Source organism: Bombyx mori, chromosome 10 (assembly GCF_030269925.1).
Source record: "Bombyx mori chromosome 10, ASM3026992v2".
Classification (NCBI taxonomy): domain Eukaryota; kingdom Metazoa; phylum Arthropoda; class Insecta; order Lepidoptera; family Bombycidae; genus Bombyx; species Bombyx mori.
The window spans coordinates 9,133,612-9,160,614 of record NC_085116.1 but is presented as its reverse complement, the minus strand read 5'-3'; the positions used below and the strand labels follow the sequence as shown (position 1 = coordinate 9,160,614).

General features: G+C 41.0%; 2 protein-coding genes across 5 annotated transcripts in view; one reads left to right on the top strand and one right to left on the bottom strand.

Annotated features, from left to right (window-relative positions):
* LOC101735499 (nuclear pore complex protein Nup154) overlaps nt 1-1,892 on the top strand; it is a 14,062-nt gene extending 12,170 nt beyond the window's left edge. For both annotated transcript variants that reach the window (XM_038013333.2, XM_038013334.2), the window contains exons 24-25: nt 122-302; nt 969-1,892. In XM_038013333.2, the coding sequence (XP_037869261.1) occupies nt 122-302; nt 969-1,040 (253 nt within the window). In that variant the 3' untranslated portion in view covers nt 1,041-1,892. The remainder of the gene's footprint in view (nt 1-121; nt 303-968) is intronic.
* On the bottom strand, nt 1,576-27,003 carry LOC101735369 (neural cell adhesion molecule 2). Of its 3 annotated transcripts, none has more exons than XM_012689282.4 (16): nt 25,855-27,003; nt 17,543-17,660; nt 16,310-16,506; nt 15,475-15,612; nt 14,790-14,993; nt 14,011-14,192; nt 13,334-13,484; nt 10,347-10,483; nt 9,443-9,599; nt 8,550-8,774; nt 7,049-7,230; nt 4,949-5,138; nt 4,102-4,284; nt 3,282-3,601; nt 2,371-2,715; nt 1,576-2,300 (listed from the first exon to the last, which is right to left on the bottom strand). In XM_012689282.4, the coding sequence occupies exons 1-16, from the start codon at nt 25,931-25,933 to the stop codon at nt 2,220-2,222; spliced, it is 2,889 nt and encodes a 962-aa protein (XP_012544736.1). In that variant the 5' UTR covers nt 25,934-27,003; the 3' UTR covers nt 1,576-2,219. The 3 variants fall into 3 exon arrangements, with proteins under 3 accessions (XP_012544736.1, XP_012544737.1, XP_062526600.1); XM_012689283.4 differs by having other exon boundaries at nt 17,543-17,657; XM_062670616.1 differs by having other exon boundaries at nt 1,576-2,715; nt 25,855-26,432.

Here is a 27,003-nt window from a genome sequence, read left to right as displayed (position 1 = left end):
CTAGCGGCAAACGTAGGCAAACGTTTAAACTCCATACAAATTTTGAGTTAACTTATACTATGTCGAGAACATTAAAAAGCTCGCACTAAGCCACACAGATGTAGAGTTGTCGTGGTCGCAGGCTGGTGAGCGTGAACGAGCGCGTGTGGCTGGGCTGCGGCGAGGAGACGCACGCGTGCGGCGCGGCGGCGCGGCTGCTGGAGGCGGCGCGCGCGCACGTGCAGCCGCTCGCAGCGCACGTGCGGCGCCGCGCGCTCGCCCGCTGCAAGGACCTACACGAAGCCGCCCTGTCCGCGCTTCAGGTCCGTACTTTGTGACTTATCTTTTAGAACTAACGAAGACGCCTTTCAACCTTTTGTAAATCATTATTTTAATTCGATTTATCAAAAAAGAATTTGTCGATAAATATATTGTGTTAGTATTTTTTTTTTATCATACCTATGCTGATAGCTTTGAGAGGCTATTTCAGCTTCACCCTAACGTGTAGGTGAGCTCACGAGGCTCGAACCGGAGTGATGCTAACACTGACACTAGCAAGAGCAGTGCTTCGCAGAATCTACCACCGAATCCAAAACGCGACCCACTGAGAAGATCCGTCGAGAAATTCAGTGGGCTGTGTCTATTATGGTTTAATTCGCTCGTCGAGCCCTTCGTCGCAAGCGACGGGTTCGACGAGGACGGTGACCTGGTATTAGTAATGATATAATAAGTAATGGTATGTTTATTGTCGAAATACATTGCTTTGTTTATTTATGCATATTTGAAAAGTCGTGGTGTTTACTGCTAAAACGAATATTATGGGGAGTACAAAAGATTCCTTGCAACTGTCCGGGCTTGTTGTGAACGGATTCATGCAGAAGATGTAACTCTCGCCTGCTAATCTAATGATTCCTTTGTTTCCTTTACATTTACATTGTCACATTTGCCAATATATTACAGAAATGTATTTAATATGTCATTGTTAACAGGCTCGTCCCAACACACAACACCTGATAGAAAGGTTGTCAGTCGCACAGGCGCACCTAGATCGTATGGATTAATGATAAGTTTTTAGTTATTATTTTCACTGAAACATTTTAGTATTTTTTTTTAAATTCTGTTCAGTCTGATTTCGTCACCTTTTTTGTTCAAGACTGATATTAATATATTAACATGGATTTTTAATTTTTATATACTAAACAATGTACGTATACTTTGGGCAAATATTCATTAAAATATATCTAATATTAAGTATCCCATCTATAGCTGAGCGTCTTTGAGTAAAGCACAGAGATAAAGTTTACAAATGAATTTAAGCATTGGTTACTAATTCAAAACACAGAGTGATAGTTTTCATATAACTTTCACTTATTTTTAATATTGCCTCTTAATTCGCCTGTTTGTACTATGTTAGGTTATTAAATGTGATGAGAGCTTAATTTCTTTGCGTGATTGACATTTTACCAAAAACTGGTTTCAATAAAATATTTCTAATTAGCTGTATTATTCTATTTGTTAGTAAATAAAATCAAAAACTGTTGACTGTTGATAAAAATAAATATTGAATAATTTGATCATAAATAAAAACATGGAATCTTGCTTGTTTATTTTTTTATTTCGTTTCATTGGTACAGTTCTCAGATATAACTAATAACATTTTAGTGTGCACAAATATTTAGACTATACATAATTAACTGGCAGAATTGTTTGTTCCGTTGGCAGTGATAATAACATTGAATTATAATGAAAATGTTTTGTACCGTATAATGTAATAGTCACGGTTATTGTTCCATATAATATAATACCTCATTTAATCATGTATTTCGAAAAGTGATCTAGTTTAATTCTTAACTGATTTTGTGAAGAAAAAAAAATGTTTCTATTTTTGTAAATAAATATTTATCGTGTAACAATATTCGTTTCATTATTAAATCTACTGAATAGTGAGATCTAGATTATTGGTAAAAGGTGTAAGATTCTCTCATCTTCATTACATAGTATCCCTATGTATGCTTAAATCTTTAAAACTACGCACCGGATTTTGATGCGGTTTTTTTTAATAGGTAGAGTGATTGAAGAGGAAAGTTAAATGTATAATAAATAACATTCATTAAATAGTGGAGAAATCAATAATAAATTACAGTTTCCGGAGCGAAGCGATGGCGGGTCGCTAGTATCGAATAAATTAAAATCCTAAAAATGATATTGAAATCGTTGTTACTAAAAAGTACATAATGCTATTACAGTCCGCACTCTCTTGGGGTAAAATAAGCTTTGTAAGTGGGTATGACGCTAGCGGTTCCGAGAGTGCTCGGCGTTTCCTTTAAAATTAAGAATTCGTTAAAAAACATTCGACTATGATGAATCGTCTTCAAAAGGATTAGTATTTACCTGGTGCCCGCGGTGGTCGTCGTCAGGATACGTGTACACGCTCGCTTGCGTCGCGCTAATTGTCGGCACGACTCCGACAGTGTTCATTGACGATATCGCATCGTTGTACTGTTGATATTTGACTGGCTCCTTTCCGGTGGAGTTCTTCTTTACGACCGTCGTGTATGTAGGCGTGGCTTTCGGTATATCCCGGATCCTGGTTGCGGCCCTGTAGGTCCCGAACTCGTCCGGCGGGGGCGGCAACGAAAATCCGTCGGACGTTTGAGTTATTTCGGAAGTCTCGTCGCTCAGTTCCCTGCTTTGTTTTTGCCTCGTTTTACGCGGTATCGTGTAAAACGTGTTCATCTGTAAGCAACGTAAATTGTTGTAATAATAATACAATCAAAATCAAAACCTCCATTAAAATTTTATCGTGAAAGCGAGATAGATAGATGTTCCCACGAACCACCTTCTATGTCTCAATCCTATTGTGTCTTCACTACATAGTATAAAACAAAGTCGCTTTCTCTGTTCCTATATCCCTATGTATGCAGAAATCTTTAAAACTAGGCAACGGATTTTGATGCGGTTTTTGTAATAGATAGAGTGATTGAATATGAAGGTTTATATGTATAATAACATCCATTAAATAGTGGAGAAATCAATAATAAATGACAGTTTCCGAAGCGAATCGAGGGCGGGTTGCTAGTGGTCTTATAAACTAGACCGCATGACTGCCACACGGCAGATAATAGGCAAGACAGATCAGTATTTACACAAATTTATCAATTTTGCTTGCTTTGTAAATTCACTATGAGATTTTTGGTACATATTCCACAAAAAGATTTCTTAAGAATTTGTTTTTGTTGTTTTGTTTTATACAAATAAACGTTTGAGTATCGGCGAGATGCAATCTGCACAATCAGTCGTACCGGCTTAGGAACACCGTAGCTCGTTTCCGGCGGCAGATGTAGAACTAAATGATCGCACAAGGCATCCGTGTCCCTCTTCCTGCTGATGTTCTGTAGCGAGTGCACTCTGCAGTTGTTCCCGTAGCGGATGACGTCGTTGCACTTGCTCGAAGGTTCTGGCTCGGTATCATTCGCGTAGCGCGCCGAATGGAACGAGCTCGTTCTCCTCACGTCGAAATTCTTCGACGGGTACCTCGAGACGGCTCGCCGGAACGACTCCGTGCGTCTCACGTTGCACTCGCTCCCGTCTTCGCTGCCGTGGTAAGTCTCGCAGTTCGATTCTTTAAGAGAAATACATTTTGTAATTAAGCTTTATTAATTACAATACAATTTCTCAATTCAATATAATGTTAAAAAAAACAGTAATATTTATGACGCGATTGTATCTCTGGTTATCATATAACAATGGTGATTCAAAAGTGGGGCTGTCGCAGTTACTATTTTATTAATCTAAATGAAATGTGTACATTTACGAATTTTGTCAAAAAAAGTAATTTCAGTAAGTGAATTTATAAAGTAAAAAAAACGCAAGTGACGGTATTCAGATTTTTCAGTTATCTGAGTATATTAGCCATGTACATCAATCAGGCAACTGTGTGCTTAGTGCGAGTTTTTTTTGGTTCTTGTATGCTGTATGGAGTTGGAACGTTTGCCTACGTTTGCCGCTAGGGGCGCTGTTCCAACTGCATAAAAATTTGAGTTAACTTTTACGCTATCGAGAACGCTAAAAAACTCTCACTAAGCACACTGAGCGTGGGGTATTGGTGGGCAGTAAGCGTACCTTCAGTATTGTAGGCGCAGAGCGGCGGGTCCGAGTGCGGCCGCGGCAGGTCGAGCGCGGAGCCGCGGTCGTGCGCGCACAGCACGAGCCCGCACGCCGCCAGCGCCACTAGCGCCACGCCGCCGCACAGCGCCAGGGATAGCGTCGTTATGTTCGCAACAGCGCTCTGGGGCTGATCCGGGTCTAAACCAACCGACACAAACTTTTTTTTTCTGGATTTCGCTGGTAGCCTAAGAGGCTATTCCAGCTACGCCCGGACAGGTAGGTGAGCTCACGGGCTCAACCTGAGAGAATTTGCTAACGCTAGCCCTAGCAAGAGCAGTGCTTCGCAAAATCTACCACCGGATCGGAATCGCGACCCACTGAGAAGATCCAACGAGAAACTCAGTGGGCTGTGTCTATGGGCTAGTTCACTCGCCGATCTCTTCGTTGTAATCGACGAATTCGACGAGGATGGTGACCGGTGCTTCAGAGGCCTAAAAGCACGGAGAGTGAATCCGGATGATCCGACAAGACATGCTTCGGGTGACGGCGGCTTTGCGTTGCCCCGTCGCGGTCGGATAAGGACACAAACCATTTACTCGATGTGTATTAAATGGATCCCAGAACATACTTGAAAATATCATTCGACTATCGTATGCTCCATTCGCTCGTTATATAATTGTAGTAATCTAAGAATTTGTATTGATAAGGCGATTCGTTTGTTGAAACACCAAATGAAGTCTGCATAATTTTAAACGGGCAATAACTGCAGGAAGGGCGTCTTTCGCTGCTCGAGTAATTACAATGTGCAATTTATATGATAATACGGCTATCCATATGCGAATTATTGAGGTACCAAATTAACCTGGAATGTTATTAATGATGTCTTCTTTAAGAATTTCTACACTATCACTTTCCCCTTTGTCATTTACTGCAATTACAGTAAACTTGTATCTTTCTTGCTTCGGTTCCGCTATTTTAAATTCCGGTTCTGTACTCACAATGGATATTATGAGTTTATCTGTGTCTTCCTCTTTCACGAAAAACTTGAAGCGCTGTGAAATTATTTAACGTTTGAAACATAATACATGGCTACATCAATATTTTTCAAATTATCATTTTTTTTTACTAGTAATAGTAATGAACAGTGTATCTACAATACACAGTAGATATTTAGGATACATTTTAAATCCTAGCCACACTGTACGCTACTGTTAAGTATTAAAATTATTTAACTTTTTATTGACGCCTCAATAATAAGATTTTTATCACATTTTCTATTTTGTATGATTTTCTATTTTTGAAAAAAAAAGAGGATAACGGCTGGCGATACCTACTACACAAAAAAAGGAAATCGGTAGTATTTAACTATTTTATTTTGAAATAGCTTGAAATTTAGTTAGAAAATTTAAATGTGGACGTACAAGATCTTAATCTTCCTTCACCACTGAAACTGTAGTATACGAAATGTCAGAAATAATAAAAGAAAAACAATAAAAGCGTAAGTAAACGGTAAAAGTAATTTTAATTATAACTAGTCAGGTCATAAGTACTGTCACACAGTAAAAACTTTTCTTTTAGAATGCTGGCCACAAAAGTGCTTAAAAAGTAAAAGTGCTTAAAAGTGCTTAAAGCCATAAAAGTTTATTGAATTCGAATTTCGAATTGTTCATGAAAATAAAAATGTATACTTTTAGAATTTTACTCATTTTTAAATATGGAGTGGACGCTTAAAGAAGACCGTGTTGCAGTTATTGCGTTGCATCGTTGCGGTTACGCGCCAATTCAAATTTTTAACATACTGAAAATTTTGAATATAACCAAAAGATTCGTTTATCTTACCATCAAACGATACAATGAAGACTCTAGTGTAGATGACAGGTCAAGAAGTGGTCGCCCTCGGTCTGTTAGGACTCCAGCAGTGATAAAAGCTGTGAAGGCGCCAATTCAAAGAAATCCCAAACGTAAGCAGAAACTGTTGGCCCTTCAGATGGGGTTAAGCAGAACCACGGTGAAAAGGGTGTTAAATGAAGACTTAGGGCTTCGGGCATATCGAAGAAAAACAGAACATCGTTTGAATGCTCGTCTAATGGACCTGAGACTGAAGAGATGCCGCGCTTTGTTGAAGCGGTACGCGGGAAAAAAATATCGGGAAATTCTTTTTTCGGATGAAAAATTTTTTACCGTAGAAGAGAGCTACATCAAACAAAATGATAAGGTGTACGCACACAGTAGTGAAGAAGCGAGCAACCGTATTCCGCGTGTCTAACAAGGTCATTTTCCATCCTCGCTCATGGTATGGTTGGGAGTTTCTTATTGGGGCTTAACAGAGATACATTTTTGTGAGAAAGGTGTAAAAACGAATGCAGTTGTGTATCAAAATACAGTCCTGACGAACCTTGTGGAACCTGTTTCTCATACCATGTTCAATAACAGGCACTGGGTATTCCAACAAGATTCGGCGCCAGCTCATAGAGCGAAGAGCACACAAGACTGGCTGGCAGCGCGTGAAATCGACTTCATCCGGCACGAAGACTGGCCCTCCTCCAGTCCAGATTTGAATCCGTTAGATTACAAGATATGGCAACACTTGGAGGAAAAGGCGTGCTCAAAGCCTCATCCCAATTTGGAGTCACTCAAGACATCCTTGATTAAGGCAGCCGCCGATATTGACATGGACCTCGTTCGTGCTGCGATAGACGACTGGCCACGCAGATTGAAGGCCTGTATTCAAAATCACGGAGGTCATTTTGAATAAACTTTAGTGTCATAAGAATCTATGTTTTGTTAAGTTCATTTTGGTATATGAATGGTTACATAATGAATAAACTTGTTTGAATTATTTTACATTAAACATGTGACAGAATTTATGACCTGACTAGGTATGTAGATATAGGTCTTTAAAACCGAAAAAAACAAGGTCCCTGCCTAATTACATCGGTATAGATAACATATTATTATTAACCTGTGGCAATCCCCCGCTGTGACCCTTCTCACAGTTAACAATAATGTCTCTTGTTTCAGTTATCAAAGCTTCACAATTAGAAGGCGGTCGTGGGATCGTTTCATCTGTTACTAAATACGTGCAAGGGGTTTGCGTGGCTTCCTTATCAGGCACACCGTTGAGACCCCAACAAAATACTGTACCTGTTTCAATAGAAATAAACAAATAAATGACAATATTTATTGAAACAGAAAACTGAGTAAGGTTCAAGGACATGTCAAGTAAGTCATCATTTTTTTATCATTATCTTGAAGCTCCCTTAGGAGGTCTACTGGTAGTGATTTCTTAAAGAAATTAGCAGTGCCTTTGTACCTAATTATTTTTTATGTGTATATTTTAGATGTGTTTATACGTTTACCTAATACACAATTAAATAAACTGTGAATTTTGTGTAATGCACCACTAGCGTGCTTATCTATATTAATATTACAGAGCTGAAGAGTTTGTTTGTTTGAACGCGCTAATCTCAGGAACTACTGGTCCGATTTGAAAAATTCTTTCAGTGCCAGATAGCCCATATATCGAGGAAGGCTATAGGCTATATAACATCAGGCTAAGACCAATGCAAGCGGAGCACCAATAAAGAATGTTTCAAAATCGGTGTTATTTTTATCTTTTGAGAGCTTCCGCTGCGTGCGTTAGAGTTTTGCTAAAATAATGTATGACAGAATTGTTCCCCTTTAAAAGACCTAAAAAAAAATTCGCGACAGCACTGGTGGTAGGACCTCTTGTGAGTCCGGACGGGTAGGTAACACCGCCTTGCCTATTTCTGCCGTGAAGCAGTAATGCGTTTCGTTTTGAAGGGTGGGGCAGCCGTTGTAACTATACTGAGACCTTAGAACTTATATTTATTTATTTATTTATTAAGTCGCACCAACAAAGTGATCATCAATACAAAACATTGACAAATTGACAAAAGTTCATGGCAGATGTCACCTCAATTATAGGTGCAATCGACAGTGCATTAACATCAAAAATAAAAAAAATATACAGCTAAGATTTGAATACATTTCATTCATTGCTTAAGATTAATTTAATTGGGAGATGATCCGCGACAGATTTTTCCTGTAAGTAGTGAGACAATCAGAAAAAACATCTATTTCACTTAAAATAAGTTCAGCGCAATCGGACAACTCCGAAGGAACATTGACGGAGACCGCGCTACCGTGGACATTATTGTAGTCAATTATCTCAAGGTTGGTGGCGCATTTGCGTTGTAAATGTCTATGGGCTCCAGTAACCACTTAACATCAGGTGGGCTGTGAGCTCGTCCACCCATCTAAGCAATAATAATTAAAAAAAAGAATATATCTATGTGTTAAGGTTGGCTCACTATAACGTTTTTTATGCTAACCAAATTTGTTCTAAAATAAAACATTATTTGTGAAGTATACCACGCGGACGAAGTCGCGGGCAAAAGCTAGTAATATCTAAAACTAAAAATAAAATTTATTAAACTTACTGTACGCTGTGTTATTTGGTCGTTCATAAACCAATATTGGTTCATCTGTTTCCTTCATAACCTGGGGATGGTTGCGCAGCGTAGTGATGTTCGCGGCTGCGTTGACCGAAATCCAACGGTATGAGATTGGCTCTGGATTTGCTTTGACATTGCACGTCATATTTATAGACTCCTCATCGCCCAAACCGTATTCTATTATCATTGAATTTTCACAGTAAGCTGGATCTGGAATAGGTAACGTTACGCAAATAAACATTGAATATTAATAGGTGTTCTTTTTGTTTATTAAGTTTCTAAGAGAAGTTTGAGAGAAACCAATTTACTAGTACTTGTACAATGTACTAGTTACCGTAGTTCTGCTGATTTTTGTCGCAAAGCCTTTGTTTTGTAAATTGGGCTAGCCGTTATACAACACAGTTGAGACATAGACTGCAGTTTTTTTTATTACCCCTGTAGACAGACGATCACACGGAACACCTTATGGTGAATGGTTACCGTCGCCAATGGACTTCAGCAATATCAGGGGCAGAGGCAAGCCACTGCCTACCATTGATGTCAGAATGTTGGTTGGAGCTTTCATGTCCTAACGCCTATGAGCTTGGGTAGAAACTTCTCACCAGGTCGACTGTGTACTTGTAGGTATTTAGAGCGATAAATATACTAGAAAAATCTAATAAAATACTTAAAAAAACAACAACCAAAAGAGCACTTGTTATTATAATAACAGGTTAGTTCGGGCGTCACACATAAACTAGTCGGCTGACTTAATTCGAGCAAACTAAAAAAATGCAGCCAGAGTTTAAGAAAATTATATTTTCATACATATGTCGATATTATTATTTTTTATTTGCTGCGCTAAAACATCAGAGTAAAGCTTCGTAAAATCATCTTACACGTGACATCTATAAAAATCGGTTCGCTGTCTGTGAACCCCTCTTCGTTATGTGCGGTACACATGTATTTGCCGGCGTCGCTCTCAGATATATTCTTCAGGTCCAAAATCGGGTGTAGTTTATCAGTTACCTCACCTTCATTGCCTTGTACGGCATCCTAAAAGTGTTAATAATTATTGAAAAACCATACACATTAAGGAACAATCAAGAGCAGAACAGAAATTTAGTTAATAATAATATTGAATATTTTAAAATGCCACAGAAAACGTACTAAGCACTGTTTGCTTTAATTTTTCGTGAAGGAATTGTAAAAAGGAAGGGTTATGCTTTAGCGATATGCAAGTCAACACTTATAGAAAGTATATAATTGTTACAATTAACGGAACTGTCATTAACTTTCTCATTGACACAGCTTTTTATAGTGAACGTTGAGGATAAGACTGAAGAGACACCTGCATTTAATAACAGTTATTTTCGGTATTAGATAGACGTTAATTATATCGGCTACAACATATCAATCCTAATATTCAGAGATTGATTTTCAGTCAGAAGTCATTATGTATACGGTCTCTTTTATTAGCAAAAAATTACCGTGGACTTCGAGAGCTTCTGCTCCTATTTTCTTATCTAGGTATTTCTTTTATTTTTATATCCTTCATTTAAACAAGAACAATCTAAGATACTGTCAATACCAATTGTAGTGAAGTAATAATAATTAATTCCGGTTATAACAAGTTGTAGGCCATTTTTGCTTTTGAACAAACAGTAGATAAAATTGTCGTAATCTTTGTATGTAGCCTGGAGACGTTTAGAATAAAGCCACCTAAAATTTGCTACCTAAAGCTTGCTGCTACCATGCTTGATAAATTTGTAATAGGTTTAAAAGAAAACGGTGTATGCTTACCTCATGAAACCACATTATTTGGTCCACAGATGGATTAGCTAGATAGCTACAAGCAAGCGTTACGTTAGAGCCTTTTGCAACAGCCAAAGTATTATTATTTAATTCTCCTTCAACAATAATCTCTACAACTGGAGGGTCTGTAAGAGAAAACCTTTCGTATTTTATGGGTGTTTACGTGCGTAATTACTGAGCCCGTCTCTCTTGGTTGAGCCCGTGTTCGGCACATCATAGTGAAATTGGAAAGGCCACCGGCCACCAGAAAAAAACCAAAAAAAATCGGCCCGTACCGGTATGCCATCATTATCCCATTAGATACATTCTATTTCATATTTCTGCTGCGCATTTACGCATTTCTATTTAAACAACCATTATTTTACCAGCTACAGTAGAGACTTCGACATCATGTACGCCAATTACGCTGTGGTACCTTAACACTTAGGTGTTTAAGCTAATTTGTTCGCCTGGTTACAACAATGAAAATAAAACCTTTGCGTCATCATTTAGTGTCATTAATGGGCGACACACACGGTAACGATGTATCTTTGCGATATTTTTGTGCAGTCAGTTTGTGTAGTTTTATCGGGCGTAGGTACATACGTGTATGATATATCATATCATATCTTATTGGGCAAATGTAATCGATATCCACTACATTTATTTATTTATAACTTCTTATACTAGAAAGTATGAAGGCGGACTTAATGCCATAGGAATTCTCTAACGGTCTACCTTAGGGGAGTGCAGAGATGAAGCTTGGTAGGTGTAGTGTGAAGGTGATATTACTTAAAAATATGTGTATATATAACATACATAATATTTATAGATACAAATACTCGTACTTAAATAAATAGATATACATAAATATTTACATATACATATCATAAATATATACATATAAAAACATATATAAACAAATATTATCAATTAGATGACTTTGCTAACTCTCTGAGAAACAGTTCTCGAACCTTCGTCTTAAACGCTTCACGTGTAGTGGCCGACCTTATTTTGAGTGGGAGCGCATTCCATAGAAGAATAGACTGAATAGTGAATGAAGAATGTAAAAAGTCAGAACTATGTGGAAGACAGCGAACAAGAAGATTGTGAGAAAAACGAAGATTTCGGCTGTGGTCAGACCCTAAGTATTGAAAAGAAGTAGTTAAATAAGCAGGTGGATTTGGGGAGTGCAACAAAGAGTAAAGAGTACTGAGAGCACGCAAGCTACGGCGTTGACAAATGGGGAGCCATTTGAGTTGGGAGCGATAAGAAGATACGTGATCGTATTTCCGAAGATTATAAATAAATCGAATACAGTTATTGAGAAGCCGGTTAAGTTTATTGAGTAGATCTGCATTCAGGTCAAAGTAGCACACATCACCATAGTCGATCATGGGGAAGACCAAAGTTTGAACGAGCATTGTCTTGGTCTCGGGCGGAAGGAAATTCTTCAGGCGGTAAAGCATACGGAGTGTAAGTGTAACTCGCTGACACACGGAGATGACCTGGGCTCGCCGACTCAGACTGGATTCAATAAGTAGGCCTAGGTCCTTTACAACTGAACACCAGTTGATGGTTGAGCCATCATATATAACCGATGGGACATATGCCATATCCAACCGATATAACAAGCGTTGACTTCCAATAATAATAGCCTGACATTTGGCGGGATTCACGCTTATGCCGAAACTGTCAGACCAGGATTTAATGTAGGACAGGTCGTTTTATTTTTCCAACTGCCGAAGACACACTATCGACTCCAGCCTGAGCATAAAGCTGCAAATCATCGGCATATAAATGGTACGCACATTGAAGATTTTCGATAATGAGATTAATAAAAATTTATAATAGTAGAGGAGAAAGAATGCCGCCTTGAGGAACGCCAGAGTGCAGATCACACCAACTAGACGAAGACTCGTTGATGTGTATCGACTGCTGACGACTTCGAAGATAGGACGAGAACCAATCCAATGCTCCAGATGACATCCCAAGATGGGAGAGAATGGATGAGAGGATGTCGTGATTGACGTTATTAAAAGCGTTTGAGAAGTCTATCAGAACCAATACCGTAACCTTTGTGTCCTCCATACCTGCTCTAATATCGCCAATCACTTTAAGGAGTACGGTAGTAGTGCTGTGGCAAGGTCTGAAACCGGACTGCAATGTACTCAATAAATTGTGTGAATGAATAAAGTTGGACAGTTGTTTGTGCGCACAAGCTTCTAAAACCTTAGATAGGAAAGGAAGTATGGATATAGTTCGGAAGTGAGTAACAAGGGTAGGATTCGGTATTTTAGGAAAAGGAATGACATAAGCCTTACGCCATTGGGAGGGAAACATGTTGGTACTAAAGGAGAAATTAATGATGTGGGTATAGTGAGAATAAGATGGTCTAAAGCTGTGGTAATCATACGACGGATGATTTTGTCATAACCAACAGCATTAGATCTAATGGATAGGATAATCTTTTTAATATCATCTGAAGTCATTCGCACAGCTTATTATATTATTTATTTATATTTGTTTATTGGAATTATTCTACAACAAATGGAGCAACTGCTCCGATTATAGTCCCGATTTGGCTTATTATGTATCTTGTAATAATACAGGTAATAATAATATTACAATGGTAAAGAAGCGGAAACAAATGGTCATTCAAATTACATACCACTTACTTATTTTATTGAAATTGATACTGAAATAAGCTAACGTAAATAAAGGAAATACAAAAAATAAAAATTAATCAAAGCATTTTTTATTGAAGCGAACGATCTTCGCCACAGTTGTGTTTTTATAATTCGATATATTTCGTGTTTTACAATATATTTCGATATATAGGATTAAGCCCGCGACGAAATGAGACTTTTAAAGATTTTTGAGAACTTTTGAAGATTTCACTTATACCGCGTGTGAATTGCACACAAACATAAATTAATTTTAGTAGGTATGGATAGTATGCAGCGAAGAATGATCAATCCTGGAAAATGACTCACACAAAACAATCAGAGGTATTCCTTGTGCGCATTCGAAGGTGTCATTTCCTCTTTGGTAGTTGAGGGCACAGCACGTCACGCGGGATTCGTCGTACCGACGGTCTATTGTCCATTGGACCTCACTAACTATTAAGCGCTGCGAAGGCTCCATCTATGACAAAAACACACATGTTTTTTCTTAACAGACAGCGTTCAATATGTTTCTACCCCCCATAGACACAGTCCACTGAGTTTCTCGCCGGATCTTCTCAGTAGGTCGCGTTTCCGATCCGGTGGTAGATTCTGCGAAGCACTGCTCTTGTTAGGGTCAGTGTTAGCAACACTCCCGGTTTGAGCCCCGTGAGCTCACCTACACGTTAAGGCGAAGCTGAAATAGCCTCTCAAGACTATCAGTATAGGTAAGGAAAAAAATGTTTCTATAAATGTCAAAACGCAAGAATTTACGTAAGCTAACATGAATTACAGATATACCTAAAGAAACAGTATTTTGATTTATGCCTTGAAATTAGTGAGACTATGATTAGAGTAATCGTACCTCATAGTATCGCTGGACAATAAACGCATTTTAATTAAAATTACAAACTTTATTGTGGACTAATTAACAAGACCAACTCGTAAAAGAAAAGAAAATGACTAGGTAAGCCTACTATAAACGGTTCACGAATGTTATGACTCACTGTTATGTTCTGCTCTAAATTTACAAGCTTCGAATCGTCAAGCTTCCACAGCAGTGGGGGTGGGGGGTGTGCCCCAATTACTCTGCACTGCAATGTTATGGCTTCTCCAGTTCGCACTCTGCCTTCAACGCCGCCCGAAGTAAACGCCCCCTCAGCCCGTATAGATACAAGTTCCGGAGGCACTACGTAAAATTTAACCAGAAATTTTCGATTTCATAATACGAATCAATACGTCCTTTAAGAAATAATTGTATTAGGGTTGGCACTTGCATATTTTAATATACAGTAATTATATTATATCTTTATTCGCGGGGTATATGTTATGTAATTAAGGAATGGTAATTTACATCTACATATAAGGGATACGTTCCTAGGTGACAAAATAAAAATATACTTTAGGCATAGTTGTAATAAGGTCTATTTTACTAATTGCAGAGGATATTCGGTTAGATACTCACATATTGAAATCCTTTTGTACCAATGTTACCAATGTACCGATTAGATACGCGAATAAAGTAATCTTTTTTTTCTATTGCCGTTGTAGGCAGACGAGCATACGGCCCACCTGATGGTAAGTGGTAACCGCCGCTCATGGACATCAGCAATGTCAGGGGCAGAGCCAAGCCGCTGCCTACCAAAATTTACCCGCGAATATAAAAATTGGGTCCGCGAATGAAGGAAGCGCGGATAAGGAGCTTTTCCTGTACACTAAAATACTACAGTATAAATTATTTTAATCGATTTACTTCCTTAGTATGATAGAGAACTTTTTTACTTACAGAGCATGTTTATGATAATGTCTATTGAAAGAGGCTTCGTTCTTTCATTATTTTTTGCGTAGCAGGTGAGTACGCGGCCGTGGTCTTCACGCCGGAGAGGACCGAACATTATGTTAGTGCGAACTCGTTGCTCTGAGAGTGTTGTCGATGAGTTCTTCAGGAGGCGTTGTTCTGTCCACCAGGATAGTGTCGCCTGAGGGTTCCCTGTCATTAACATGATTTAGAAACTATATTGATGATTATTGTGAGAGAGATTTGTCTATCTAAAATTTCAAAATCCTTTTAATGATGTATTATCTTCTTCTTCTTTGTCCCCATCTTATCCCACTAGGTGGGGTCGGCACAGCGAATTTTTCTTTTCCATTTTCTTCTATCAGCCGTCATCTCAATACTCAGTCCTCTCTCTCTCTCAAATCATCATTCACACGCTCCATCCATGTCTTTTTCGGTTAACCTCTTAACCCACTATCTTACACTACCATTTCCATACATCTCCTAGTCATATGCATTTGCTCTTTACGGATCACATGTCCATACGACGATAATCTTTTAATGATAAATTATATGAAAATAAATACACACAGACACATCAAAATATAAAATGCTATTAACAAAGAAGTCGTTTTAATCTAAAATAACACAACTTGTTATTTATTTTTGAAAAGACGTGTTAGAGAAAACTTACCACCAAAGGCGACACAAAATAGATGTACTGTATCTCCCACGTAGTATGGTCCCACATTCCTACTGACGTTGACTCCTGCGCTTGCTTTAGCTACCTGAGTTCCGTTCTCGTGGATCACCCACAAGTGACGTGGAGGCTCTACATTAGATATGTGGATTAAAGCAGTGGTTCTAGGTAGTATAGATGATCTGTATTCCAGTGGCAGGCAATGCCGTGGTAAAAACGAGAAATAGTGAAAACTAAGGTAGACCAAGAGGTTTCAAACGATTAAAATAATTATAATTCAAGTAACTAGGATGAGCAGAATGATAGGTTTTTTATTTTATTTTTTTATATACCTTTTCTACTCACGACCTAAAGATAAATTTATATATAGTAAGTAAATTTTAATTCGACTTATTATAAATGTTTAAGTCAATTATTTAATTTATTTAAAACACTATCTTCTATCTGATTATTTTCTATAGCAAAACTTTAATGGTGTTTCGAAATTTTACGTGTGACGTTCTAACGCCATACATTGTACCTAATTAAATTGCTAATTTCGTTGAAATGTTTACATCGCGCAATGGTTTAATAAATAGAGCGAATTGTTCCGGCGTTGTCAGCTTCCTCATTATCCGGCGGGCCAATTAGTGGAGGCGGCCGAAACACAACGTTTTGCTGTACAAGTAAAATTCACGTTCGGCAAAGAATACGTTTGTTTTGAACGATAAACACTGGAACTACTGCATCCGTAACATAAAATACTTCGGCGTTTATTTTATAAAAGAAAGGCTGTTGTTTAAAATGGCATAGAAAATAGATTAATATACAATTATAATTTAACACTAACCAATAACCACTAACTGCACGTTAGTCTTGTGAGCAGGGCTGAACTCGAAGTCCGCGAGGCAGTGATAGAGACCCGCATCTGATGGTCGTACTGTTACAATCTGCAGCTTATCCATGACTTCAGAGTCTGAAGTAACAAGTCGGTATCGACTGTCGGGAGATGGGTTGCTGTTTTCTGCACCGTCACGGAGGTCGCGACTGATGATAGAGGTTGAATGGAATGAGACTTCGTTAGCAATATATATATTTTTTATTAGTGTTTACATAGATAGATAAATAAAACTCTAGATCGGAAGCAAGGTTTTAAGGTGACATGCGGTATAAGATGCGCGATGCATTCATATCTAGCGATACGACTGTGCCGGTGTTCGAATTCCGCAATCAGTGCGCTTAGTGAGAGTTTTTTAACGTTCTCGATAGCGTAAAAGTTAGCTCATATTTGTATGGAATGGGATCGTTTGCCTACGTTTGCCGCTAGGGGCGCTGTTCCAACTGCATACAAAATTGAGCTAACTTTTACGCTATCGAGAACGTTAAAAAACTCGCACTAATCATACTGGTAACATTTCTTATAATGAATACGTACTTATAAAATATTCACTAATGACTTTCACGGTGAAGGAATAACATCGTATAATAAAAATCAAAACCGCAAAAATGATCACTGGTGGTAGGGCATGTTATAAGACTGCACGGGTAGGGTTACCACCACCCTGCCCCTATTACTGCCGTGAAGCAGTAAAGCGTTTTGGTTTAAAGGGTCGGGCAATCGTTGTACTATAAAATTGAGACTTAGATAGAACTCATGTCTCAAGGTGGGTGGCGGCATTTACGTTGTTCATGTCTATGGGCTCCGATGACCACATAACACCAGGTGGGCCGTGACCTCGTCCACCCAACTAACCGATAAAGAATAAAATAAGAAACAAGGTGACTTTAATGCTGTTATTTACCTACTTACTCTCATGCATTATAGAGTGATCGCCATTTATACATAAATTAAATATACTATTTATTGTTTTAAAAAAATACTTGATTCGATATTACAGTATTCGATATTCACAGAGATTTTTTTTTTATTGCTTTTGTAGGCATACGGGCATACGGCCCACCTGATGGTGAGTGGTTACCGTCGCCCATGGACTTCAGCAATGCCAGGGGCAGAGCCAAGCCGCTGAAATCTATAGTAACAAAAAAAAAGTATTTTAAGTTAATAATTTTAAACATACGATACCTATAGAAAGCCACCGCAGATTCATTACGATACCAGGCCAATATGCTTAGTCTGTCATTCTCGTTCTTGGCTGTGACATTGCAAGGAAGCTCTGCGCTGTGTCCCACAATGACTTCTACTAACATATAAGTATAAAAATAATACAAATGTTAAATTACGTGAAAAATAAGTTTCAGTGGCACAATCGTTTAGAACGAAAAAAACCTTTCAATATTATAATATATATAATATTATGTGCTCATGATTTATTATTTACTCGGTATGCAATGAAGTGTTTGTTATTTATCTACTAAATGATTTGTGTTCTCTTTGTCTCCGGTACTTTAATGCATTTAAGACTTCGACCTCTGGTCAACGAGCGGTGTCATAAACGGTATAAGATTTTTGATAAACAAAGCACTTATGTGATGAACCGAAGTTCTTGTGCTCATTCGAAATTATGTTATTATTTAAAATGAATCGAAAACAAAAAACAGCTGTGAATACAGACGTGATAGATTTCGCATCTGAATTTGAGTGGTAGAATTCGCGTTCTGATTATTTTTTCCACGTATGTATTTGCGTGGAACTTTGAGGGTCCATTCTGTCCTTAACCTTGGTCGGTGGGTGAGCTCACAGGACTCAGCCACAAAGAATTTGCTAACATCTGCCCTAGGAAGTAGTACTTTGCTGAATCTACCACCGAATTGGAATCGCGAACCACTAAGATAAAATGTGAAGATCAGAAGGGCACATTCTGATATCAATGGGCTCCGGTAAGCATATAGCACTAGGCCGTGAGATCGTCTGTCCAAGTATCAACAATTCAAGTCATAGTGTTATTCTAGAGTATTAAAAAACTTTGCAGGTTTTACATAAAATTTTGTTCATAAAAATTTATATATTTTACATGCCTATTTAGGCATATCTAAAGACAAAACAGTTTAGAAGTATTTTCTTCTGTTTTTGAAACAAATTTTAACATGTGGTATGTATGTATATTTGTTTGTGTGTAACGGAATCATTTCCACAGATTTCATGGTTTTTTTTTTTTTTTTTTTTTTTTTTATGATTGAAAGTTTACTGGTAGCCCGAAGGCCTTTCCAGTTTCACCAGGACAGGTGGGCGAGCAAAGGCTCAGCCAAGAGGGGTGGGATTTGCTAACAACTGCCCGAGCGCCTCCGAAGGAGACCTAACAACTCAAGAGCAATTGTTTCGCGAATGAATCTACTACCGGATCGGAATCGCGACCCGCTGAGAAGATCCGGCGAGAAACTCAGCGGGCTGATGCATGGGTTAGGTTGCACGTCGACCTCTTTGTCGAGTTCGACGAGTACGGTTACCGGGGTCCCTAAGCCTGCCCCTAGTATTAGAGCTGAAGGCATCTAATGCAAAGGTTATTGGATCTGATGGATCCGTAAGGACGTGTCTAGGGCGTCGACGGTGACTGGCTCCTGCATGATCAGGATTCGGGGAGTAGTCAGCGGCGGCAACGATAAGGCGATTATCATGCCGCATAGCCTTATCGAAGTATCGTTCCGACGCTGACTTCATGTATTTCCGAATTGATTCGAGGCCCAGGTCGTCGTGTAGGTCAACGTTCCTCACGAACCACGGAGCCCCGACAGCTAACCTGCAAAAGCGGGATTGTAGGGATTGGAGGGTGTCTATGTGTGTGCGGGCCGCGTGAGCGAACACCACACTCGCGTAAGTCATGACGGGCCTTATGCAAGTTTTGTAAAGTGTCACCTTGTTCCGAAGGGACATTTTACTCCGCTTACAGATCATGGGGTAGAGTCTACCGAGAATAAACGCGGCACGGTCACGGACTGATTTTATATGCGGGCGGAATGTCATCGATGCATCCAGGGTAACGCCCAGGTACTTGACCTTCCTGGCCCAGGGTATGGGTTGTCTAAAGAGAGTAATCGGGGGTGTGAGATTCCTCCTCCTAATCCGGGAGGAAATCCGTGTGGAGCTTCCCCTCTGAAATAGCACCGCAGTACTTTTCGCTGGGTTGATGTCTATGCGCCATTTTCGGAACCACTGTCCTAGGGCTAGGGCTGCGCTCTGAAGCTTCTTCGCGATTAGGGACTTATTTCTACTAGAATAGTAAACAGTCGTGTCGTCGGCGAATAAAGCTAAATGGGTCGGCGGCGACCGGGGAATATCGTTGACGAATAAGCTAAATAGGAGGGGTGAGAGGACAGAGCCTTGCGGGACTCCAGCTGTGAGAGGTCGTGGGGAGGAGCGGGTTCCCTCAACTCGATATCGAAAAGAGCGGTTCGACAAGAAGTCCCGTATGATGAGCACGAGACTATCCGGCACGCCCATGTTGAATAGTTTGAAAATCAAACCATTGTGCCAGACTTTGTCGAACGCTTTTGCGACGTCGAAGAAGAGAGCTCCCGTGTATAACGGTTTTGGTCGATTAAGTCCCACAAGAATGTGCTCCGTGAGGCGGTGCACCTGTTGAACGCATGAGTGATTTGTACGGAATCCGAATTGTTCATCGATGAGAATGCCCTTGGATGAGACGAAGTCTCTGAGGCGTTTATAGAGCAGACGCTCATACAGTTTGCCTAGAGACATGAGGAGGCTAATTGGGCGGTAGCTCGTCGGATGATTTTTTGGTTTACCGGGTTTATGTATGCCGATAACGTCCGCTTCTTTCCACACCGCGGGAAAGATACAGTTCGCCATAGCGGCATTGAAAATAGATGCCAACATCACGATGAGTTGGACGGGTAGAAGTTTAATAACGCGGTTAGATATACAGTCGGAACCGGGAGCCTTGCGAGGACGTAGGTCTTTGATCAAGTCTTTAACTTCTATCGGGGTGACGGGTGGTAACGCATCCGATGGTGGCAAGGAGGCTCTGCGTTCTACCTCACTGTCTACTAATTCTACATGAACAGGGTCCACGGATTGGGTGCTGGGCGTGCACTGGGTTTGCAATGTATCGGCCAGCAGCTCTGCTTTTTCGTCATCATCGAACGCCGCGAGTCGGCCTGAGGGGCCTACGAGGGGGGGCATAGTTACTACCGTATCCGATTTGAGAGTACGAGCTAAGCGGTAGTAAGACCTTTGGGAGGGCGCGAGTCCTTCTAAGAAATCAGACCATCTGGCATCTCGGACTTCGGCGATGCGAGACTTTACGTCGCGTTGTAGGGCACGCATTCGAATACGATTTTCCGCGGTAGGATACCTGTCGTAGGCGCGTATCGAGGCGTTCTTAGCTCTAAGGAGTTCCCTAATATCGTCGGACAATTTGAAGCGGTGAAGGAAGTCCTCCGCTACAACTTGTTTCGATGACCTATCTAATGTCGAGGTGATGTGTGACGTTAAGATGTCTATGGCTTCAGCGGTATCCTGAGGAGACGGGATAGAGTCCGGGTTAAACGGGAGCGATGGTGGATCAGATTCAGCCAGGCTGATGCCCAGCGTGTGCCAATCCACCACAGTCTTCATGACGGGAACGGAATCGGGAGCGCGACCGAGCTTCATAACGACGGGACGGTGGTCTGAATCTAACTCTGAAACTACTTCGATCGAGTGTAAGCGCAGAGTTACGTTTTTTAATAACGCTATGTCGAGTATATCCGGGCGATGCGCGATATTTAGCGGGTAGTGAGTCGGGGTTAGCGGAGCGACGATATCGAAGGCGAGATCATCGACTAACGCGTCAAGGCGCCTGCCATTCGGGGTTGTGGTGTGTGAGTTCCACCTGATGTGTTTACAATTTAGGTCGCCCGCCAGAATGACAGAGCTCCCCATACCGAGCAGCGCCTCGATATCACTGCTTAGAACGATCTTATCCGGTGGAAGATAAACGGACGCGATAAAGATCGGCGCGTGTCCCGTCAGTGAGATTCGGCACACTGATGCTTCGATATTAGCGAGCGCGGGAGGATCGAGCGGGACGCAATGCAGGGCTCTTCTATAGTAAATGACGGTACCACCACCACGGGCAGAGAGCCTGTCGTTCCTGACCATGTTATAGTTCGCGATTTTAGGGTCACGGCGCGCGGGCTTAAGTAGGGTCTCCTGCACTAAAAAGATATCAATTTGATGGTCACGCAAAAAGTCAGAAACCTGATCACGTTGATTTGCGAGACCGTAAGCGTTAAAAAATCCTATCGTTACGGATAGGGGCTTTATTCTACTTATATACGCCATTGATTACCGGCGGAGTGAGGGGAGGACGTACGTATTTAATGACGCGTATACGTCGGCGTATTCCTGCACAACGGCGATAAAGTGTTGTGCAGTGGAGGCAGCGCGAATGGCGTCGCCCAAAGCGTTAACGCGCTCAAAGTTGATCGACTGAAAGAAGTCGATCGCTAAAGCGAGATTGTCGGACGCGGTCGGAGGGCAAGTCGCGGGAGAGGGACGAGTCGCGGGAGAGGGACGAGTCGCGGGGGCGGGACGAATCGCGGAGGAGGGAGTTGTAGCCGTGTTCGTGTACGGCAGCGGTTTTGCCCAGGCCGAGACACTGGGCACCGCCGCCGGAACGAACGCTGGCTTAGCCTGCGACGCAGAGGGTGCCGAGGCTTTGATGTCTGGGCCGGAAGCTCGGAGGCGGTTTTGGCGGGCGACGCGGCGATTTATTTTAGGGGCTCGGGGGCAACCACGGTAATTCGCGGGGTGACCCTGTGTTCGACACAGGACGCAGCTAGGCGGTTCCGTCGCGGTTTTTTGGTCGCGAGCGCAGAGGGCCGTGGCGTGATCGCCCAAACACTTAACACATCGGGGGCGCGCGTGACAGTTACGGGAAGAGTGCCCGTACAATTGACAGTTATGGCACTGGCTAGGAGTGCCTTTTTTATGGGGGGCTTCGACAGCGATACCAGAGAGCCTACAGACGGTCTGTGTGTTAAAAATTTTCTTACCCTCGGGGGTAGGCTGGAGAGCGACTAGAACCATATTATATGGCTCCCTACCGCGACCGGTGTGCATACGGTGCACAGAATTCTCTGGTAGGCCTTGTTCTAACAGGTCGGCTTTTACGAGCTCTACATCTAACTCTTTAGGGATTCCGCGTATTACAACGCGGAGTTCGCGCTCCTCCTGGAGCGTATACGTATGGAAACTTATACGCTCCTTACGGAGGTAAGAAGAGAGGGCCCTATGGTCGTCGGGTGTTTGAACCTTAATTTGAATGCCGTTCGCGAGGTTACGGGCATTCGTGAAATTTATATTTTTGGCCTTAAGGGCCAGGCAAACTCGATCCCAAGCTGCCTTCTCCTGAAGGATAACCGGGGGAGGGGTCTGGGTTTTATTTTGTGCCACCGGACGCGGCGACGGAGTGGCACGGGCTGGGGGCGCAACGGGAGTCTGAGGGCGGGGGCGCGACGCGTTCACGGCTTTGCTAATTTTAGCGGCCGCGGGAGCTCGAGACTCCGCGGCACGCTTCTTACCCTTCTGTACCAGGGTGAATCCATCCGTCGATGAGGCGGGGGCGAGGTCGACCTCCATGTCCGAGTCAGAGTCGGAGCACGAGGAGGCGGGTGCAGGCGACCTACGAGCAAGTGTAGGTGTTTTAGAGGGCGCGACGGAGGCCGCGGATGATCGCTCAGCTGAAACGATGGTCACGGCGGACGACGCAGCAGCTTTTCTCGCCAGTATAGGCGACACGGGAGCGGCAGGCACGACAGAGGCTGCGGTGCTCAATGCAGAAGCTCTGCACGCAGGTACAGGCGACGCAGGAGCAGCGAGCGCGGCGGAGTCCTCGAGAGGGCTCGCAGTGTGATTGGCCTTGAAGGCCAGAAACTCCGAGGCGAGCTGTGGGTGGCGAAGTCGGAGGAATTCCGCGAATACAGCGTCCATGATCGCTGAGTACCCAGGTGGGGCGGCCCCGGGTCTTGAAAACACTCGCCTTGCGGCGAGGCCCCAACTTCTCGGACCTGAGCGGTTCTATTGAACACAGGTGGCAATGCGGCGCGATTACTACAGGACAAAGAAAAAGCACAACAAAACAGAAATTACGAAAAGAAACAAAACAAATAAATACTTGCAGGAAACCACTTTGTCGGCAAATGTTCCACGAACACAAAAATAACTAAAACAAAACAAATAAAAGCTTCCAGGAAACACACTTGGTCGGCAGATGTATCACGAACACAGGCCGCGCGAACAATGGCCGGGCTAACAAAAGCCGGGCGAACAAAGACCGGGCGATCGAGTGGACGATGAGCACGTCCGCACGTGACGGGTGCCTCTATCGGAATGTGATTTCATGGTGTCTGATTAACTTGAAAATTTGCACACGCATCAAAGACTGATGACTATAACTAGCCTGGCCATAAATACTGTTACATAAAAACTTGTCTTTTTTTCAACTTATTAATTATTTTGAATTTGGAACACGTATATTATTTTAAAAACCTTTTTCGATTTTGCGCCATTTCACATATTTTTTCGTGTTCATTACCAAATTACAATATGTAATGGGGTGTTAAAGAAAATAGTATTGCAGTGATCGCCTTGCACAAAGTGGGTATGTAGCCGTCGGTCATATTCCAGACACTTCAAAAGTTTGGTATCAGCCGTATGTTCTTCTGGTCGCACCTGGTCACAAAGCACGAACTACCCAAGCCTAGCTTGAAACCAGCCTTGCGGACTTTGTAACAGCTGAAGACTGGCCCTCATCTAGCCCAGATCTCTACCCTTAGACTTCAAATTATGGTCAGTTTTAGAGGATATGGCCTGCTCTAAACGACACGGCGACATTGAGTGTCTTAAAAAATCTTTGGAGCTAGCAATGGCGAAATTTCACTTGGAAACAGTACGTAAATCCATAGATTCGTGGCCAAACAGATTAAAAGTCTGTATAACAGCCAAAAGTGGCCGTTTCGAATAGAATATTTTTTTTATTTTTTTGCTGAGACTTTAATAAATATGTAAGTATAAATTTTAATAATATTACGTTACTTCATTAAAAAAAATGCATTTTCATTTGTAACAGAACTTATGGCTGGACTAGGATAACTTAGGACTACAATAACTTTATTACTTCGCTCTAATACTCTGAATTTGGCCCTGTATCAACTGGATAAAAGAGGTAAATTCATTGTTAGTTCGGTTTGGTATTTAAATGTTTTGTAGCTACATTTTTTTTGTTTTTTAGGAGCCATTGGCAGCTAGCTTTTTCAATATTTTTTTCTTAAACTTTTCTATAACAAACAAATGTAATATCTTATTCTTAAGGTACCAGTCATTATCGTCTAATTTCGGTCATTGGTTGAAGACTAGTATATCTAAAAGATTAAACCTATCGCTGTGAAGTAAACGTTTCCATAAAGGTATCAAGCGTTCGATACCGGGTTTATCATTTTTTCTAAAAGTATACGAACGTAGCTCTAATAATAAGTTAGATTCCGAGTTCTTATGGTTATATGTTAACTTAAAGCAATGTTGTTTATTACTTGTCCGACACAATGGTCACGTTAAACTCTAAAGAACGTTTAAATACCGTGCCAGCTTTAGAAAATAAGTCGTAAATAAGAAACCGTTGCTCATCATTCCGTGAAACACAAACAAAATAGACAACACAGACGAGGCAGACAAAATAAGAAGTGAGATTTCATAGTCTCTAGAAAGTGTTACATGTAGGTATTATAATTTTTTTGCACTGTCATGTTCGGTCAAGCCAAGTCAGGATGAACGATGAATCTTCAATAAAAAATTATACAAACCGCAACAGTGCTTGTTTGTAATTTGGTTTATAAATAAAATATTTAAAACGTTAATGGTGGTTTATATCGACCGAGATATTTATCATCATTGATTTTTATTTTTTTACTGAATTTGCTAAAATTGCCATTAATTATGTGCAGTAGGCACGCTTTGAAATTTTCGAGCGTCTGCTCAGAACGTTCGTGGGAACGTCTTTTAGATTTTAGATAAAAGATAGGAATCGAGATGGAAACACGCATGGTCATTATCTGTCACGCTGGATTATACTATAATTGGATCTGTCTATATTAGACGTATAAAGATATTTTATAGAAGGTACGCGGGTTCATAGGTCTCTAAAGTGAAAGTCGGCTTCTGTGAAGTCTACGAACATACATAGTTTGAGGTCGGAAATTTTTGTGATTGTAGGTGTAATCTTCAAACCAAATCTCGAGTTACCATTTAATTTTATTACTTGTTCAGTTTTAGTTTTCCAAATTGTTATTGTGTTATATCGGTAGGCAACGGCTTAGCTCTCCCCTGGGATTTTTGAGAGCCATGGGCGACGGTAACCACTCACCATCAGGTGGGGCATATGCTCGTCTGCCTAAGCGGCACGGGCAATAAAAAGTATTATAAATTAGCGTTTCATTTACCTGTTTCAATAACTTCGTCGGCTATACAGCACGTCAATAGTAGTACACCTAAAACTACGATATGCACTATGCGGTTCATTGTCACACAACACTTCAAATCATAAATACGATATTCAAAATATCAGTGTCGAAGGGGCAAGTGCAGATTGGGCTCGAGCAGCGGACACGCGTTTCAATTGGCGAGCTCGGCCGCAATAAAGCGGGTTCGGCGGTCCAGGGAGAGCGGGACTCCGCTACCGGCCTTCCAGCTTCCGGAGCGCCCCGCGTCTGACGTCACTCCCGATGATCCACATCGTCTACCCAACAGACAGCTCACCGTTTACGTAAGGTAAATAATCAAATTATTGATTTGTAGGGTCATACCAATTGGGTCAACGTTACAGTTAATTTACGTGCATGCATGTTTATTACATTGCATTTTGGAAATGTTTATTGTGATGCATACAATTCGTAAGCGAACATCAATAACAAAACAGCAATAGCAGCTGTAAAGGATATTTAACGATTTAAAAACCTCACTGCCACTATTTATAATTATTTTTGTAAAATGATTTTTTTTTTATATTAAATTATTATTGTATACATTTATATAGTTTTATTGCTTAGTTGGGTCGAAGTAACGGTCACCGGAGCTCATAGGCTACAACGTAAATGCCGCCACCCACCTGAGACATGAGTTCTAAGATCTGTTTTTACAGTACAATGGCTGCCCCACCCTTCAAACCGAAACGCATTACTGCTTCACGGCAGACAAATAGGCAGGGTGGTGGTACCTACCCGTGCGGACTCACAAGGCGTCCAACCACCAGTAATTACACAAATTATAATTTTACGGGTTTGATTTTTTATTACACGATGTTATTCTCTCACCATGGAATTCTATCGTGAACCTATCTATCTACCAATGTTTCTAATCGAATACATACTTAATAAAAGTATGTAATTTCAATACAAAAATTGGTATCCGCCTGCGGGATTCGAACACCGTTTGCTTCGCTTGATACGAAAGCACCGGGCGTCATACCTTTAGCCACGACGACTTCAAGACTTGGATATTATTATTTATTTATATTCAGGGACATGTAACAATATGCTTCAAACCTCTAAATGCCCAATCATAAAGCATTTTTTTTAAACATTTGGATTATT

Excerpts from the sequence above, each read along its gene's own strand:
- LOC101735369 (XM_012689282.4), bottom strand. The coding sequence starts at position 25,933 with ATGAACCGCATAGTGCATATCGTAGTTTTAGGTGTACTACTATTGACG. Across the intron at positions 15,613-16,309 it reads CGTGCAGTTAGTGGTTATTG|AGCCTCCACGTCACTTGTGG; the intron begins GTTAGTGTTAAA and ends TATCTAATGTAG. Across the intron at positions 2,301-2,370 it reads ACGACCACCGCGGGCACCAG|GAAACGCCGAGCACTCTCGG; the intron begins GTAAATACTAAT and ends TTAATTTTAAAG.